At 37.8% G+C, this 19,387-nt stretch overlaps 1 protein-coding gene across 1 annotated transcript in view; it reads left to right on the top strand.

The window, feature by feature from the left end:
• The first annotated feature begins 8,877 nt into the window (after positions 1-8,877).
• Positions 8,878-19,387, top strand: part of TFB1M (transcription factor B1, mitochondrial) — a 28,178-nt gene continuing 17,668 nt past the window's right edge. The window contains exons 1-5 of the mRNA XM_083830975.1: positions 8,878-9,443; positions 9,957-10,145; positions 11,710-11,861; positions 15,088-15,196; positions 17,040-17,191. Of these exons, the coding sequence (XP_083687101.1) occupies positions 9,170-9,443; positions 9,957-10,145; positions 11,710-11,861; positions 15,088-15,196; positions 17,040-17,191 (876 nt within the window). The 5' untranslated portion in view covers positions 8,878-9,169. The remainder of the gene's footprint in view (positions 9,444-9,956; positions 10,146-11,709; positions 11,862-15,087; positions 15,197-17,039; positions 17,192-19,387) is intronic.

Consider the following 19,387-nt stretch of genomic DNA (forward strand, 5'->3'; position numbering starts at 1 on the left):
CTTACTGATGATACTGATGATTTAGGCTAAAAACATGTTTTTCAGACTTGTGTTCAGGACAACATCAATGCAGCCCAGGAATTTGTGCAGCTCGCCCACAAGTATGTTTCCTTGTTGAATCAGTGATTTTGTAATAACTTCTGTCTGGCACCGTACAAAAAAGTTTTGCTTCTAGAAATGTCTCTAGCCCTGAGGAAATGATATAATATACAGAAAACTTCTAGGAATTTTGACTTGGTCTTTAGACAACCAGAAGAGCCAAAAAAATTAAGAACCTTAACTCAAGTTTGTCAACTCCTCCTGAACTCCTGAGCTGGGCTCCACTCTGAGCTGTGTCTAGTTTTTAATGTCCACATTGACATTGGGAGTCATGGCAGATACCAGAAGAGGTTTAGGAGAAGTAAGCACCTTCGCAGAAAGGAGAGATCCTTAATTTATTTCACTGAGAAGAAGTCACAAAACTCATGTCTATAGTTCCCTCATGTTGTGTACATTTATCTGTATCTCCAAGGTTGTTGGAAAGCTGCTAGAATTACAATGGGAGGGACACAGGTAGCAGACAACTCAGAGCTCCCAAACCTGAACAAGCCCAACACAAGTTTATGAGGAGCAGCTGTGGACCCTATCATGTGGCCACAGAGACAGTGACACTTAGGTAAGGAGATGGTGGCAAATGGCTGACCTTGCTGCAAACAGGTTTAGTCTGGAAACTAGACCCTAGGAGGCTGATTTCTGTTATGGATCATGAATCAAGTTCCGTACACTGGCATAACTGCCTAGAAGAAAACATCTTTTCCTCGTATTTCTTCAAAACAATTAAAATTTTGCCCCAAATGGTGGATCACTGGAGGTGGATCACAGAAAAACGGTCTCTGCAGTTTGACCTGAAAACCACTTGTTTCCGGGGCAGGCAAAATTCCAAGAGAGCTCACCAGGCTTTAAGGTCACTCTACAGACGACTGGCAAAGGGGATGCCAACTCATCCAGGATTCCTAATATCTTAGGTAAATGTCCCAGTGAAGATAGCACATGAGGAAGGGATCAGGGCTTCCCAACACCAGATCTTGATTTCTAGTCAGACAAGGTCATTCAAAAGCAACAACACCCCAGGCTGCATTACTGAAAGCACTGCCAGCAGGTTGAGGGAGGTGATTCTTCCTTTCCACTCAGCATTGTTCAAACACACCTGGAGTGCTGAGTCTGCTGTGCTGGGCTACCCAGTAAAGATATGGAGCTACTGGAGTGAATCCAACACAGGACCACAGAGACATTTATAAGGGACTCGAACATCTTTCATAACAAGACAGGCTGAGAAAGCTGGGACTGTTCAGCCTGCAGAAGAAAAGCCCCAGAGGGATCTTATCAGCGTGTATAAATATCTGAAGAAAGGGAATGAAGACAAGAGAGCCAGTGGTGCCCAGTGACAGAACTAGAGGCAATGGACACAAATTGAAACAATACATATATTGCCCTCTAAACACAAGAAAAAACTTTTATAACTGTGAGGGTGGTCAAACACTAGCACGGGTTGCCCAGAGAGGATCTGGAGTCTCCATCCTTGAATGTATTTAAAAACTGACTCAACATGGTCCTGAGCATCCTGCTCTGGCTGACCCTGTTTGAACAGGGGGGTTGAAAAAAATTATCTCAAGAGCTCTCTTCTAACCTAAACAATCTTGTGATACTGTAAAGATGTTGCTGTATTTCTTGTTTGGAATTTAACAAATTGAAGGGTGATCTATGGACTTTTCTCCCTTTCTGTAATTATACACACAGGGGCACCAGAAAATGCTGAACCTGCAGGAAAAAAAAAAAGAAAAAAAAAAGAAAAAAGAAAAGGGACCAGAAGTGAAAATATGAACATACCCTCAGTCTGAAGGGGAGGTTGGATGGAGTCGCATACTTTGCAAAGCATCTACAGGTCATGTAGTATTCTCAATAATAACATAATTCAGTGTTTAGTGTTACTTGCCAAAAATGTGGTTGGATTTTGCTTTCTGCTGGAAAAACAACAACAAATTGTCGGCAATTCTTATGTCTCATTTAGAATCATAGAATCTTTTTCATTCAGATTGGAAAAAAACCCTTTGATCATCAAATCCAACGGTTTATTTAAACCATTATTCAAAATACCAAGGTGAGACAGAAAGCTGAAAATATCTTTTGTTTAGTAGGGGAATGTGGCCAACCGAAATTATGGAAAATTCAAAGTTGTGCTGTCCGAACTAACCATAAGGATTCAAAGTTGTATCTTGGCAGAGGACCTAAATGGCTCCTCAGAGAAAACCTATCATAGATCCAAAAGAGGAAGCTACATGACTAGTTAAGAAGTTGCCAGATGTGTTTATAGAGGCCAGACGAGCACCTTATCTTTCTGAGCGTATGACTTAGAAATCACTGCCTAAGTGTAAGAAAGCCCCTTGCAAGATGGTTATCAAAGACAATCAAGAAATAGTTACAGAAAATAGTTAATTTAAGCATCTTTGAAAATTCCCGATTGTATCAGTTTATAGTATCTGCATTTTGTATTGATTTCCGGCCTTCTTAAATGCTTTCTTGCATCACTTGTCATAACCAGCAAAAATCACTCATCCTTCATCATCTGCCTCTCACTTTGGCAAGATCCCTTTCTTTGTATCCTCTCCTTTTATACTGCAACATATGCTGTGCATCCTCACATTCACTCACCCCTTATCAAAGCTCCCCGAGTCTGCTTCCCAAAAACCTATTCATTGTTGAGGGGCCACCTGGTTCATGAGAGCAGCCCATGTTTCAGTGAAGCACCTTGATGTTTTCTCCCCTTTGCCTTCCCTGTAAACATCCACAAAGATCCCTTATCGTGCCCTTCAGATCCTTCTTCTGTGATGCTATAAGAAAAATGCTGCCTTGCTGAGGCCACAGCTTGCCACACTGACAATTACTAACTTATTCTCTTCATCTGTCAGTATCCACATTTTATCTATTCTTTTAAACATAGACAGCAAGGTTTTCCAGACAGAGCTCATATCTTCTGCTGTGCTAGACCCCAGTCTGCCATGCTGGGGTTCTGCTGGGGGCCTCTGGGTGTAATTACGATATCAAAAAAATCCCTTCTAAGTTTTGAACACAACATTGAATAGTGTCTATTTAACATACAAGGCTGAACAGACACATTCATTAGCAGCCTGAATGGAGCTGTGACTCCAAATTAACTTCAAACAAGTTTTGGAAGTGAAAAGAAAGGAAGAAATCAGTTTACCCTATCTACCTCCATTTTCAGATTACAGTATGACAGCAAGTATCTAGAAGTAAGCAGTTCACTGCTATGTTTTTAAAAATAATAAAATATATTGGTTTAAAAGCAAATCAAACCAAAAAGACATAAAAGAATTAAAATGTATTTCCATCTGGTGAAAATCAGCAAAGTCACCATGGCTTTAACAGAACTGTAACAATTTACAGCAGTAAAAAGTCCAAGCACAATATATTTTGAGACTATTCACACTGTTGATTAGGAGAGCAACTTCTTGTGGATGATTTTTAATTTCAGTACAGCACTTCCCTTTGTCCGACAGTAAAATCACTCCAGTTAGCTGTATTCTTCACCACTCATCACTACAGTAATGGTGGTTGTTTGCTGCCTCAGAAATGTGTGGTCAGAATGCAGGGGCAGCTACAACATCCTCATGATGCAAGCAAGTCAAAGTTCAAACAGAGGCACTACATTTTATTGTACATGTTGTATAATACTGTAAAATACTGTATTTTTTATTTTTTTTATCAGGAAAGAAATTACGTAAAATCTAACATTAAATGTAATTCTTTCTTTTTAGAACAGATTTTTGAATGTCTTCTTACCCTTTTCTTAGCAACACATAAATTCTGACCTAACCTACTTAGGAGCTTCCAAAGAGCAGAGCTGCTGTGATTAACAACCTACCCTTCCACGTGGCATATTTAGTAAACCTGAACCTCCAGGTTTTGTAGCTTGGACTTTGCTTGCTAAATCTTCCTTTCTTGTTTACTGTAAGGTTATATCATTGACCTTCTGCTTTTTATTTCTGCTCAGGAGAATATACGGCCTTCATATTCCAGCAGCCTGACTCGACAGAAGGACACAGGGTGAAGTCAGTAAACTTTTTGTTCCTTGCTAGACTGTGCAGTTCACTCACCATGGAACAAGAGTGGCACCCAGTGGCCAGAGAGCTTGGTCCAAAAACTTACGCCCTGAAGTTTCTGTCTGCATTTTATAAATCTCTTTCCAGCATTTTGAAGACAGAAATGCTTCCCTGTTCAAGCTCAGAGTCCTCTCCCACCTCGCTACTTGAAAGACAGAAGGTTGAGAACTGAAGATAAAAGGTGTCCTTTCTGTAATCTGTTAGAATATCACTTTTTCTTAGAGAAAAAATAGTCAGCCATAGGTATTACACACTTAGACAGGGTAATGCTTATTTCTGGGGGATCAGGCAGAGACTAACTTGCTTAATATGACCACAGAAAAGGAAGGAGTGCAAGACCCTTAACTTACTTCAACACATTGTACAGTGACTCCAGATGAGGTACGTTTATGTGTCAAAACTGCCCTGCAGGACACTTCAAAGAAACACTGCAACAGGAAAGAAAAGCCCAGGGACACTGCCTGTTTTGTGATCTGTCCTTGCAATGAACACACAAATTCTGCACTGCTTCATCAGTTCGTTACACAGGAGGCATAGGTGATAACACAGTGTGGCCATGAACACTGTTAACTTTAAATTAGAGTGTGTGATATTACAAGTTTCATGTGCTTCTCAGAGGTTCATGTAATTTTGTATTCATTTCTCATGATACACAGTGTATAAAAATTACCTCTTTTAGTTAATAGGTGTGCTGGACTTTCAATGAAATTTTTGGGGGGGACTATTGCAAGTAGTGAGAAAGCTTTTACTCTGCATCTTTAACTTTTGTGACTTCATTTATCTATTTATTTATTTATTTTAAAAAGGAATATCATATTTGTAACTATTCTGTCAGACAGGCAAATTAAGATGCAAACTGTTAACTTTATGGGAAAAATCTCCAAGAAGGTGACTTGGTGTTGGGAAGCCTGAACAAGAAGACCAAACTTGCTAAAACACCAATGTTTCAAAATGCTGCCAAATGCTAAATGGGTGACAAAGGAGCAGTGGCTTACAGTGCTGAGTCCATTTTTATGTTTTCAGGCCCTACTTGCAGTGTGAAATTCCCCCCTTCTACAGAGGCTGACAAATAACGTAGGTGAGAATGGTCTTCATGCTCATCGTAATTCCTAGCATTCCTAAAATGTTACCACAAGCTTTGCAGAAATTTGCATTAAAGATAGTCTTTCTAAATGTCCTAGAACCTAAAAAGGTATGATAAAGTGGAAATCAAAAGTGTCAACTAAAAATAAACTTTTTAGCATGGATGGCTATGGCCAGACCTCGACAATGTGACCAGACTAGATTAAATGGCTCAGAAATGGCACATCAGAAGGAGAAGCAGTAAAAGAAATTCAAATGTTTTAAAGTAAATATAATGATTTTTAGACATCTGCTGTGGCAATACTGAAAGCCATGGATTTTTGTATTTCCTGAGTTATGTTAGGAAAGAACTCAGCAGTCTGGACAGCATTTTCTGCCAGATTTTCTGTTAATGGGAAGTCTTTGTTCCTTGAGAGTTTAGTTTTTTGCTGTACAACGTTATTGAAGTGGTAGCAGGGAAAATACTGTTCTTGATCATACTGTGGCCTGATGAACCCACTGTCACAAGGAGGAAGATTTTCCCCATAACTGAATTGTTTTGCTTTAGGGCAAGGTATGGATGTAGTAATTCTGTTGTATTCCACATTGTATGCAACTATTGCATTTAACAGGCTATTTATCAAAAGTGGTGCTCTAAATTCCTTTCCCTTCGAAAAGCAAGAAAGAGCAAGAAACCATTTTATGGATCCTCTACACAATTAATATGTAAGATGTTTCATGACAGTTTTGCAATTTTTTTTTTATTTTTTTTTATTTTTTGCAGCCCATGGCATCTAAAATTACTGTGAATATGCAAATATACCTCTCCCTTCTGTTATCTTACCAAAACTTTTCTACCATTTGCTAATTTATTTTCTTCAGCATTTTATGTGGTGGCAGAGCTTTTCCTGAGGGAAGACAGTCATTGTGTTGTTTGTATAGTGCCTGGTGCAATGGGCTCCTAAAGTCTATTTAGGATCCTCATGAGGTAGTGTAATAGAAATAATAAACATTTTATTTTAACAAACAATAGAAAAGATTGTATATGAGAACTAGCTGAAGAATAGAGGTATGAAAACACTTGAAAACTGGTGTAGAAAATAAGAGTTTCTCTGTCTAACCTCTTTTGTGTATCACATTTTTATATCATTTTTCAATGCACTGTCCATTTATAATTTTTCATCCTACTTACCTTAAGTTGATGTAAAATAATTACCAAATAGATGTTTTTTTCTGAGAATTCAAATGGAGTGTGGCATTGTGGGAATACAGTGTGATGCCCATTTTCTACAACAAGATGCCATAATTCAAAACTAGTAACAATAACCCCAAACAATACAATCATTTTAGGGCAGTGGTATCATGCTTTCTTTCACAGGAATTATTTTTAAGTTGTAGCAACCTGAACACAGAACCAGTACATAATTAATATGTATGAATGAACACAGTAGGTCTCTAAAAATAATACCTGAAATCAACAATGAAATTCCACAATTACAATGAAAACTTTTCACTGGTACACTTGCTTTTTTGCAATTATGAGTGCCACTTTGGTTTCAATGCTTGCAATGCTGGCAAGTGAACATGAATGGAAGCTGCACTCAAGATAAAGAATTGTGATCCAAGTGATCCCCTAAGAGTGCCTCTGCACAACTGATCTCAGGACTTGAACGTGAGTTTCTTCAGATGCCTGTTTTACCTTTCCTTGGTATCTGTCTATCTAATCTGCTCTTCCTGCAGGCCTCCCATAGCTTGCAAAGGAATGAAAGAGCCAGAATAAGCAGAATGAATAGATGAATGCTCAGAAGGCTCACCTTTCCTCTTGCATAATATCTGAGATTTTTAGTTGGAGACATCTACTAGGAACAATCAGATGATGTGATGGGTTAAGGGTTAAATCATCCACTTTCCATTCATTAGTTTCAAGGACCACCGTGACCCTTCAACCCATAAATTAAAACATTACAGCATCTATAGGAGTCTGAAAAACCTATGCACTATACACTGTAATTATTATTTTAGCGAATGACTTTTCTACCATTTTTTCTCGAAATAAAAATATTAGCATAGATTGCTACATTTCTTTAAGTTACTTAAATACAAAGCTATCATATCTTGCTATTATTACAGTTAAGAGCTATGGCCACACAAAATACCTGGAAACTTCCGTATGTGCAACTCATCAGGAAGGAGACTGCACTTTATCAATGATGGAACAATTTTAGTATAGAAAGATACGGTAGACTTGAGGTTGCAAGATGAAAGTGCTCAGCCTAGGTGACAGTCAAGTATGAAAGACATTATTAAAAGAATGGTCTGACATAACATTTTTCAGGTACTGAGAAAAACTACTAAACTGGCAACTTTTTACTTTAGAGGTAAAATAGCCTGGATGCCTCAGCTGGTGATGAGGCTGTATCGTTGCACGCCATTATTACAGTTGCTCCTCTAGTCCATATTTCTTCAAATTTCACATTTCTTTCTATTTTAAGTAGAAAAATCATCATTATGTTTGTGTTTTTTTTTTTCTTAACTGATGCCATTTGAAATCCCATGTTTCCACCATCAGATGGAGCCTGCATTTTATTATTTCAATTATAATGACTTCAAATTCCCCAAAACATAAAAAAGCAAATGCTTTATACGTCACAAATTCAAAATTCCAGTGTTTCAATTAGGATTGCCACGACATTTTATTCCAATATTCCAGTGTATATAAACAATGATTTATTGTCCAGCTCCTTTTCTTAAGACTAATTGCAATGTTCCTTACATTTTTAATGACTCTGTACAACTACCTGGAAGGAGTATGCAGCGAGGAAGGTGTCTGTTTCTTTTCTGAGCTTACAAATGATATGACACAAGGAAATGTCTTCAAGTTGTGCCAAAGGAAGTTTAGATTGGACTGTAGGAAGAATTTATTCAAAGACAGGGTGGTTAAGCATTGGAATGGTCTGCCCAAGGACATGGTGGAGTCCCCATTCCTGGAGGTATTTAAGAGATCTGTGGATGTGGTACTTAGGAACATGGTTTAGTGATGGGACTCAGTAGCTGATGTTGATGGTTGGACTTGGTGATCTTTAATGTCTTTTCAAACTTAGATGATTCTTAAGTAGAACATGCTGTTGATGGCAGAAGCTGATGGTTGGACTTGGTGATCTTTAATATCTTTTCAAACTTAGATGATTCTTAAGTAGAACATGCTGTTGATGGCAGAAGCTATGTCTAATGTACAACAATATTTTAAATTATTATTTAATTATTACACTGAGCGAGGGATTACTTTTCGGTACTCCTTTAATGTCTCCATTTTCTTACATCTAACAATATCCGTGATTAATTGTGGCTTTTTAGTAACTGCTTAGCTTTCTGGAAACATATTTGAAGCAATTATCTGTTGGAGCAACAGTAATTACTTGTTGGAGTGAGTCCAGAGAAGGGCCACAAAGGTGATCAAGGGGCTAGAGCACCTCCCCTGTGAAGACAGGCTGAGGGAGTTGGGGTTGTTCAGCCTGAAGAGAAGGCTCCGGCGAGACCTTACAGCAGCCTTCCTGTGCCTAAGGAAGGCCTACCGGAAAGCTGGGGAGGGACTCTTTCTCAGGGGTGTAAGCGTAGGATGAGGTGGAATGGCTTTAAACTAAGAGGGGAGATTTAGATTAGATGTTAAGAGGAAATTCTTCACTCAGAGGAGGGTGAGGCCCTGGCACAGGCTGCCCAGAGCAGCTGTGGATGCCCCATCCCTGGAGGTGCTCAAGGCCAGGCTGGATGGGGCTTTGGGCAACCTGGTCTGGTGGGAGGTGTCCCTGCCCATGGCAGGGGGTTGGAACTGGGTGGGCTTTGAGATCCCTTCCAACCCAAACCATTCTGTGATTCTTTATGTACACTGCTTTAATAATCAAGCACATTATAAAAGCTAAAGAACTTTTAAACCCAACAACTGTTCAAGGTAGATGAAACACAAGCGAAAAACCCTCAAACAACGTATGGACAAACATCAGGTGGTCGCAGCCTTCTGTTCTGCCCCTACCCCGCCCCCGCGCATGCGCACACGCAACAGCCGCCGCGGGTGGCCCTCTCCGTCACAGGGCGCATGCGCAGCCCCGCTTCTCCCTGAGCGCCACGGCCAACGGGGGCGAGGCGGCACATGCGCGTCCGGGAGGCGGAAGAGAAGGAAGAGGGGGAGGAGAGAAGCTTCCTGTTCCGGGGCAGCTCCCGCGCGACACCGTAAGGGCCGGCGGCGCCGCCTGGCTGCTGCTCTGGGGTGTCCTTTCCGCCACGGCGGAGGGAGAAAAGCCGCTTGCGGCTGCGCTGCAGCTGGGCGCACAACACCGCCCCGCACGCCTTCCGCCTCCGCCACGCTGGCGGCGACCGCGCATGCGCAGTCGGGGGCGCCCGGGGGGTGGTGGCTTAGGGGGCGGGCGGGGTCTGATGGAGCCCCGCCCCCTTGGGGAGGGGAGGGGCGGGGCTGGGGCAGCCTCCCCTTGAGGGCTGAAGTCCTATTTTGCGTAAAAAAACTGTAACTAAAAATTCTGAGAGGTTTTGTTTTGCTTAATGGCTTGTCAAACCCACAAGATGAGGCTGTTGCCCAAATCCCACATACATGTCCTCAGTATAAGCACTACATACAATAATTATAATTCTGGTGGTTGAAACCTAGCACCTGTGTAATGATTTGTCAAGCGTCAACTTGTAAACTCTGCCAGGCTTTTAATATCGGCGTATTTTAATTTATTGCAGGTACTAGAGTCAGCTTTTTGGTTTCTGCTGGGGGGAAGGAGCAGAAGCGCTGCCCTATGGCTGTTCGGGGGAAGGTGGCTGCCTTCAACCTGCCTCCTCTGCCAACTGTTGGCGAGATTATTAAGCTCTTCCGTCTTCAAGCACAGAAACAGCTTTCCCAGAACTTTCTGCTGGATTTGCGATTGACAGGTTAAATACTTACAGATTTTAGCTACTGTAAAACATAATATCATGGGTTTTCTCAGGATCCAGGTCCTAGCTAAGGAGATGATGTTTGCATGATGACATCTGTCAAGTTTATGACAGTCAGAAGATTACTTTTAAAAGTAGATTTAGCTTAGACTAGTTTATTTTACTTGTAAATGTATAGAAAATGTCTTTCTTTATAGAGTAAAGTATAGAATAATTTTTAGGTAGAAAGCATATTCCTATATGAAATATGAGTTATCAATTCAAATGCAAAACTCAAAGCCTCACTAGTACTGTTTCTGTTGAGTTACTATCGTTTGATAAGTACTATCAAGTATTATCAAAGTATTGTCAAGCTTTGATAAGTTGCAAATAAATTCAGTTTATAAGTTTGATTCAAAAATGAAGGATATTTTCAGGTTATTATGTATCATAAAAAGTGTAGTAACTGTGTCTTTTAAAAGGTCAGTTGTCTTATCTGTCAGAAATGTAGCTTTTTGAACCAGTTACGTTGTTCTGAACAATTCAGTTTTCTACAGCTTCATCTCAGTAGTGGGTGACAAAGATGGCAATGTTCAATTCATAGAGGGTTTCTTTACTGCCCTAGTGGTGGCTGGGTTTTGCAGTAATAAATGCAGTGCAGCTTCATGTATCTGATGATTTGATTATGCATTGTGAATCAAGTGATAAAGATTGAAGATGTGAACATAAAACTCAGTTCCCCATCATGAATAACCAGACTCTTACCCTGGAATAAAAATGTCTGTGTGGGTTTAGGAGTACCTTGTAGGTAGGCACATTTTCAGATATCTCTTGTTTTTATTGCTTATTTAGGAGGCTTATAAGTGTGCAGCATAATATCCCTTATCATTCCACTCCTTGGTTCCTAAGAGTGTCTTTTTTTCATTAGCTACATTTTTAATCCTTAATTTAGTCATCTTTCTATCATTAATATGTTTTCCTTTCAGTCTGTAATCAGTTTTCATGTTGTATCCTTCCATTTGGTACAGGAAGGAAATGTCCTTATCATTTAACTGCCTGCCTCTTTATAATTACCAGTTACCTGTATTCCAACTCTAACTTTACTCCGGCTCCTCCTTCTCTACATACTGTAGTCTTGTTAGAACTTGACTGTATCCTTTTTGCTTCTTAAATTCTTGCCCTTGAAATAGGTGTTCTGTAGTGAAACACCTTTGTAAATGTAAGTAGTTGAGACTTAAGGTTGATGAACAGAAGTGCTTACTTAGAGGAAGAGTAATACTACTGTTGATTTACAGATGAAAAATAATATTCTCTTTTGATTTGATTCTGCAATAAACTGCATTGTAAAGAGAGTAAACTGAAAATAGCCTTTTTAAAAAACAGTCGAGTGTATCTTTTAGCATGAAACAAATCTGAATTCTGTGCAGTCTAGCAGGCATGTGATCATTTATGTGGGATGTGTCACTGTTTGTGTCTACTCTGAGATAAGCATGCTTGCGCTTTAACAATAAACAATGAATTTATCTTAGTGAGCTGGATCCTTTGGAGAATAAAGGCTTAGTATGTTCTTTATGTCTTGCAGACAAGATAGTGAGACAAGCTGGCAAGCTGAAAAATGCTCATGTTTGTGAAGTGGGCCCTGGGCCAGGAGGAATTACCAGGTCTATTCTCAATGCTGATGTTGAACAGCTCCTTTTAGTTGAAAAAGATCCTCGATTCATTCCAGGATTGCAGGTATCAACTGTAGAATGATTTGTGTAAATGTATGCATAACATTGAATAAGAACAGTTTAAGAAGATAGAAACGTTCAAAGTGTCAAAAAAAAAAATAATGAAATTTTTGCTCCTGTCTTTGAAACTGATATAAGTTCACAACTCGTGGTATTTCTGAAATACTGTCTACTTGTATTGCTATTAAAATTTAAAGTTTATAGAATTTGACTATATAGACCTAGCAAGAAAAACAGTGGCTAAAACCTCATCATATTTGGCTGTTTTCTTATGCTTCTGAAACATCAAATCATAGCAATTTGAATAGCTTTCCTTATATTGCAGTTTAATATGAGTTTTCTAAGAATCAGTGGTGAAAAAAAGTAGCTAGCTCACTTGAGAACGGCTACCATCTCTTTGTAGGACATTAATAATTTAAAATATCAACAAAATGACTCCTATCCTGAAACCTGAATATGCATGTAACTATGTCTTTGTTGATTTAACTGTTGGTAATTTACAGAATGCCACATATGCCTTATGAAGTATGAACACATCATGTTTTCACTTTTCTTGAATGGTGGCAAATCTGCATTTTTAGTTTAGATTTCAAGAACTTTTTTGGGATTGGAAAGAATTTGAGATTAATGATACTGACTTAAGTTAACAGATTTTTTTATGTACTTAGACATTTTTTCTGGTCTTCCAAAATGCAGCTGCTGGAACAGATTCCTCTGAATGAAAGTGTACTTTTCAGGATCTATAATCTTTGATAGGTAATCATAGTTACTGCTCAAGTGAGTTAACAGTAGTCATTATTTTTCGTTAGCCACCTCTTCACAGAAGACATAAATATGTCTGAATGAAGTTGTGAAATATAAAGACTCTAAAACTCAGCACCTGTAAATGTGAATGGACAAGAAATATATTGCATCCATTAGTGTTAAATTAGGTTTTGTTTCTTTTTTTTCCCCTTCAAATAAGATGATGCACTATAGAATGATTCTTTTGTTTGTGACAGTGTGGGTTATATTACCTCCTTTTTTCTAGTTTGCTATTAAAAGCTGTATCAAAATTTGGATGCTCATAAAAGGTTTGTGACTTGAGTAACAAAATAAGTCAGAGATTAAAAATACGAATTGGAGACTTTTACATAAAAATATCTTTTTCAATATTTATAAAATCACTGATGTAAAGCATACGGCATTTTTCACCACTTGTTTTTCAGGCAGTGATCTCTATTACAAAGCTGAAATTGGGGTCCTCTTTACTGCAAAATGGAAATAGAGGAAGAACATATGTGTACAGAGTAACAGTTTGCACAAGCTGGGAGTCTGTCGGTTCTGTCTCACCCTATGCCATGTGCCCTAATAGTTGTTAGGCTGGAAAGATTTACCAGGAAAGAAAAGGTGCTTTCAGCCAGAGTGGCTTGAATATAGAATTCTTCCAGAAAGACCGTTTCAGTTTTTTGAACTGTACCCTTTGTTTTCCTTATGCCTTTTCACTTGTGTGCGAAGAACAAGAGGGTCTGTATAATGGAAAATCACTTGGCTCGTGTGCTTGGTGCACAAGAGCTCCTGGAACCATGTTAGCTGTACACATCGGCTTTTAAACGGAGAAAGTTTAAATGAGTTTCCTCAGACTTTATTTCAAATTAGAAGTATACGACTGTGATTTTCTGCTGAGAAAAGCATTCTCAATGTATGTTGTGTGATTCTAAAAATAATAAAAATATATATATCCTTTCTGCATGGAAGCTATTGTTAAAAAAAGATAGAACATATGTTAATAATCCGTTATTGTGTAGGCAGCTGTCTGTTTTCTCATGTACTGTTTTCTAAGTTTATTGATCTTATGTTGCCTTTCATCATGTTTATGACAGATTCAAAGAAAGATTTGACAAATCATGGCAGATTAGTGAATATGTATGCAATATAATTGCTAATGTAATGCTGAAAAACCCATTAAGTGGTTTGGAGTTGAGGTTAGATTTATTTTTCTAGTTGAAAATAATTGCACTTAAAACCTGTAGGAACACTTAGTTTTTAGTTAAACATTTTTACTACTCTACACAGAACTTAGCTATTTTGAAGTTAAAAAAAAAAAAAAGTTTTACTCCAAAAATTTTCATGAAAACATTTTCATGAACAGTATGAAAGCAGCACTTTCCTTTGGCTTAGAGACCTGTGAAACCCGTTTGTGCCCCTGAGCTTATTAGCAGGATTTAGACTGAAGATGGAACTAACGATGAGCAGTTTATTTCATCAGCTAAGCCAATAGCACTTAACTGTTTATGGATTAGGATTTCTGCGCAAAAGCAGACTTGCTCTTTAAGCCATTTTTCATTATTCTGACTTAGGAATGGTAAATATCCCCAAACATCATCTTTGTGTAAAAATTGACTTTGCTTTTGAGTTATTCTGTTTGTTCATAGTATCATACTGTAAGATAAAATACGGCACTAAAAAATGTAACTAAATTTTATTGTGTAATTTGACACCAGAAATGAAAGAATTGGTCATCAAACTCCATCTAAGTTGGCATTTCACCGTTTAAGTACCAGGTCATCTGCAAAAATGGTGTGGAGAGATGGGATAGAGAACAGGGTAGATTGTGAGATGTCTTACAAGATACAAAGGGTTGAGATTGTCTCTACTGCTAGGTATTCATACAGCTTGTTGTTTTGGAGAACTCCTTGGTTTCTAATGGTTTGAGTTCAGACTACTCCCAGGAATATTAAGACAACCTTTTTTATGGAAAAGGAAAAAACGGCTGAATGTTTCTACAGCCTTATATCACATATAGCTAAAATAATAGACCCTGTGTAGACCCTACTGGGGCAGACAGAATAAACATTATGAGCCTTGTTTGCACAGGTAATAGGTCCAACAACTTTTCAAACTCAGCTGCTTGCTTTATCACATAAATTAGGTGGGGTTCTATTAGTGGCCTGGGGCTTGTTAATCATCCTTGTTGAAGAAAATTTTGTCAGCCTTTTTAGGTTTAAATCCTCTACTAGGAATTCTGCAGCAGAGAATAATAAGCTTTTAGGCATGCATTGAACTTCTTTCATTAGTGTTCACTTTTTGAAGATAAATACTTGTAAATAGTGTGCTCAGTTTGAGCTGTTACTTTTTTTTTGTATATTGGAGATAAATATATAGCAGGGGTTTAATTCCTACTGTGGCTGTTGCTGGAAATCGGTGTGGTTAATACTCACTGTAGATCCTACTTGCTTGCTTACAAACAGATGCTGTCTGAAGCAGCTCCAGGAAAAGTGCGCATTGTTCATGGAGATATTCTGACATTTAAGATGGAGAAGGCTTTTCCAAAGCACTTAAAAAAGAACTGGGAGGACGGTTAGTATTTGGGCTTGGTTTGTTTTATGTTTAAGGCTTCCAACTTACTCTTAAGTTTGGAGATATAGCTGGAGTTCACTCAGTGCTTGTGTTGCTCTCTTCAAATACATGTTGAAGGTAAGGATAGAGAGCAGCTAACTTACTTTCTAGAAAGAAGCAGTTAGAAAATTGTCATCCTGTTCTAAGACTGAACAGAATTTGTTTGATACTCACTTTAATCAGCGTTACTGCTGCTTAAAATAACTGCTTTGCAGTTATTTGCCTTAGGGTGTTCTGACTGTACGCTAGTAAGTCTTGGAAAGTATAAAAGCAAATTGAATAGTATACTTGCTTCCTAGCTTCTTCCTCTTCTGGAACAAGACAGAAGCAACCACTGTTGTCATTCCACTAAAGATACTTCTATAGCTTTCCTGGAAGCTTTTAGGATTTTCTTATCATTGCGTTAGCTTCAAATATATATCTTTGACAAATGTAGAATCCAATTAAAGATTTATATATTTATTTACATATTTTTAGATCTGAAATTCTCATAGGGCTTGATTTCACCTTCCAAACGACAGTTTGGGGAGTAATCTGCAGAAACGAGCTGTGCTTGCGAGGACTCGATCGCTCCAAGAAACAAACCTTAATTCAAGTGTAACAGTATTTAGATAAATTGTAAATGACCTCCCAGGCTCCTTTTCCAAATCTCTTAATTTAACGTAGAGTCACTGTCTGCAGTGCCTGAAGAACAGTAAACTGCTTTTGAACTTAAGACATAAAAGAGTATGCCACGTTATCTTCACCTTAAAAAATGCCTTGCATATTTGCAAAGGGTTCACAAAACTATGACCAAATGCATATGTGAAGGTGTGTAGTTTTTAAAAATTAACATTTCTTCTACATACATATAAGTTATTCTCATTTTTGGAGCTGACTAATTACAGGTAAGATATACTTTTATATTATATATATATATATATTATATTGTTGCCATGTGAACATCTGAAAGTCTGGTGGATTTCAGAAAGAAATCCCATCTCTGGTATTTGAGAAAAATCACAAATATCCTAAGAATATCACAGCTTAGAAAGTGCATAATAAGTAAAGTATGCCCCAGTACCAGCTGAATACTGTCATCTCATTAAATGCTGTAGTATCTAAGAAACTGCAACACATTATTTTGTCCGCCTCTACTGCTCTCCTGCTTAGAGGTGAGGATCCTTACTAATGAAGTGCCTGCTTTGTGTGGTATAACACATACACTGATGCACTACATAATTGAATGATACTTATAACTTCATATGGCTAAGGAGCTGTGCTAAGCCTTGTGCTTGTTAGAAGACCTTTTGATTTCATAGGGCTCTGTACAAAAGGAGAGCTCTCTTCGTTTTGAGCTAAGTGATTGTTTTGGGGGTAATGAAGACTCAGTAAAATGCGTCTTGGAGTAATGTGTTGGACAGAATGATGAGTATGGCTATTTACTCTGTACCTGATAGTTGTAGTTAAAAATCATTGAACCGTTGTCTGTATTTCTGCTGTTTTGGAGTATCTCAGCTGAAATCTAATGAGCAGCTGGAAATCAGCTGAAAGGTACTGATTTATTCTAATGTAAATGAAAACCAGACCTAACCACTTTTTTTTTTCTAGCTAATTACCATGAACAGTAATGCTGTTTTGTCAGTATAAGACAAGCATAAATGGAAAGGCATAATTTTGATGTGGCACAATAAAAATTGTTTTCATACTTAAGTCTAGATTGATAGGCACATATCTTTCTGAAGTAGTCTTTCATGGCAAAGTCTTATCCCAAACATTTTGCAAGTTGTTTATTGGTTTTGTTTTTCCCATCAAATGTTAACAGAGCCACCAAATATTCATATCATTGGGAATCTACCCTTCAGTGTTTCAACTCCTCTAATCATCAAATGGCTTGAAAATGTTTCCAAAAAGAATGGGCCCTTTATTTATGGCAGGACACAGATGACACTGACTTTTCAGAAGGAAGTCGCAGAGGTAAGATGTTACCATTTTCCAAATATTTTAAAGATGATAAATGTAACAAAACTTGGTTGACATGCAACATTTTGTTTAAAAGTTCAAAAACAATCTTAGTTGCCTCTAAAAAGAGAAGATATTAGTTCAGTTTTTAACATTGAGATAATCATCTTCTCTGATCCTTTCACAGCACTTTTTTTTTATGATTTCTTATAGAGGGTTATATTTTCTTAAGGTACTTAATGTGTGTTTTGTTCGTTGTTTTTTTTTTTTTTTTTCAGTCTGATTTCTTCAACCTGAATAGATTCCACAGCACTCTTCTGTCCTTAACTATCACAGTCATTCATGCACCATTTCATCAGTCTGTTTTTCCTTACCTTTCAATCATCTCAGGAAGTACACAGGGAGGGAAATAAGGAATTGCAGGTTTGGAAGGTTTTAGCATTATTTCCAGTTGAGATTAAACACTTAAAACACAGGGAGCGTTTTGTTGAGACCATGGAAACTGACTTTGTGGATTTTTTTTTTTGAACAAGACTTGATATCAGAATTATTAACACTAAGTAAATTAATATTAGGATGACTTTAGTCCATAATGCCTTCAGACTTAACAGTTTTTTTCTGTTGCCATTGCATAAAACATACCATAAATAGAGGCTGGAGACTTTTTGTGTTATAATTATGAAAGTAGCATGCCTCTTACCTGAATCCAATTTGATGTTTTAAAAAATATATATGAAAAAAAGGAACTGCACATCAGTCTGAAGACTGAATTTCCATCTAGTTAGTTAGTAATAACAGGTTTTCTCTATGCAACCTAAGTGTGTGTGTTGTTTTAATTATCATTACAATTAAAATTATAAAAAGAAAATCTTGCTGTGTTTTGCTGTATGTAAATTAATAGTAATTATATATGCAAGTGTCTGCTGTCATTTGGGGTCACAGCAAACCATACTGTGCTGTCATTAATCTAGCCCTGAAATCAAGCTTCAAGGTGAGTACTGAAGTTGTTCCAGTAGGTGGCTCTAGAGAACACTGGGGACGAACATTTGTTATGAAATGAGATGGGGTTCTTAATTCAGTTCTGAGCTCATGTGGTTTCTGGCATGAAAAAACACGGTTCCATTTTCTAGAAGGACTTCACGTCATCTGAGGTTATACCTCATTGCAAGATATGGCTCGCAGACTGATACAAAATGCAAAGTGATGATGATTAAAATACAATGATTTGTAAAAGCAGTGGAAAAAGTGGCCTAGCGCTGAGAGCATAAATGGACTTTGTGCTTTATATAGCTGTAACCAGCTGCATACACCACTGGTGACATGTAGATTACAGTGCTTCTGCACTCAGCATAGCTCAAATGAGATGCAAAATACCATGCACTCTTAAGTTCTTTGTGTTTAGAAAGTGAAGTTAAAAACACTAGGAAATTGAGTGATATGTTCAAGGTTGTGCAATGAATCAGTGTTAATTGTTGTTGACTTTACATTCTGGGACCTCCTGATTCTTGTTCTTGTGCTTATTCAAGCAGAGAGCTTCCACTGAAGACAAAATTTTTCATAGTTCATGGTTTGTGTTTCCATAATTAGTTTGACATAATTAATACTCCTTTGGGAGAGGCTACTTGGTCTTCTGATTAGGAGGAATGGTAATCAAAACCTGTGCCTTTTTTTTTTTTGTGATCTTCTGAAGTAGCTTAGCCATTGTGATCTGGCAACTACACGCATATTTAGTACCAGCAAATACAGAATAGTTTAACGCAGATAATAAATTAGGTCTTTAATTTTCTACTAATATTTTATATATCTATGGATTTACATTCCTGAAAGGAAAATTTCTTAACAGCTTGGTGTCCTCACTGGTCCCTTCAAAGTTAAGAGACTAAATACTAAAGAAAGTCTTGGTGCATATACCATGCATTCGGTGGAAGGGTAGCCTGCTGTGATGGAATGGACCCATGTGCTTCGTAATAAATCAGGATAACTTGAAGTTAACAGTAAGAAAATAAAGGAACGTGCCATGTTAATTTGCAGTCAAGCTAGGTTCTGCTATTATAACAGGTTAAAATATCTTTTCATTCCTTGCTGGTGTTAATTTCCTGCTTTCCCGTTTTCTTCTAACACAGCTACATTGTCATCAATTATGTCAGTATAGGCCTATTACTACTGAACTCTGTGTTTGATATGATTTGATTAAATTGTTGATGAGAACCA

The sequence above is a fragment of the Anser anser genome, assembly GCF_964211835.1.
Source record: "Anser anser genome assembly, chromosome: 3".
NCBI lineage: Eukaryota > Metazoa > Chordata > Aves > Anseriformes > Anatidae > Anser > Anser anser.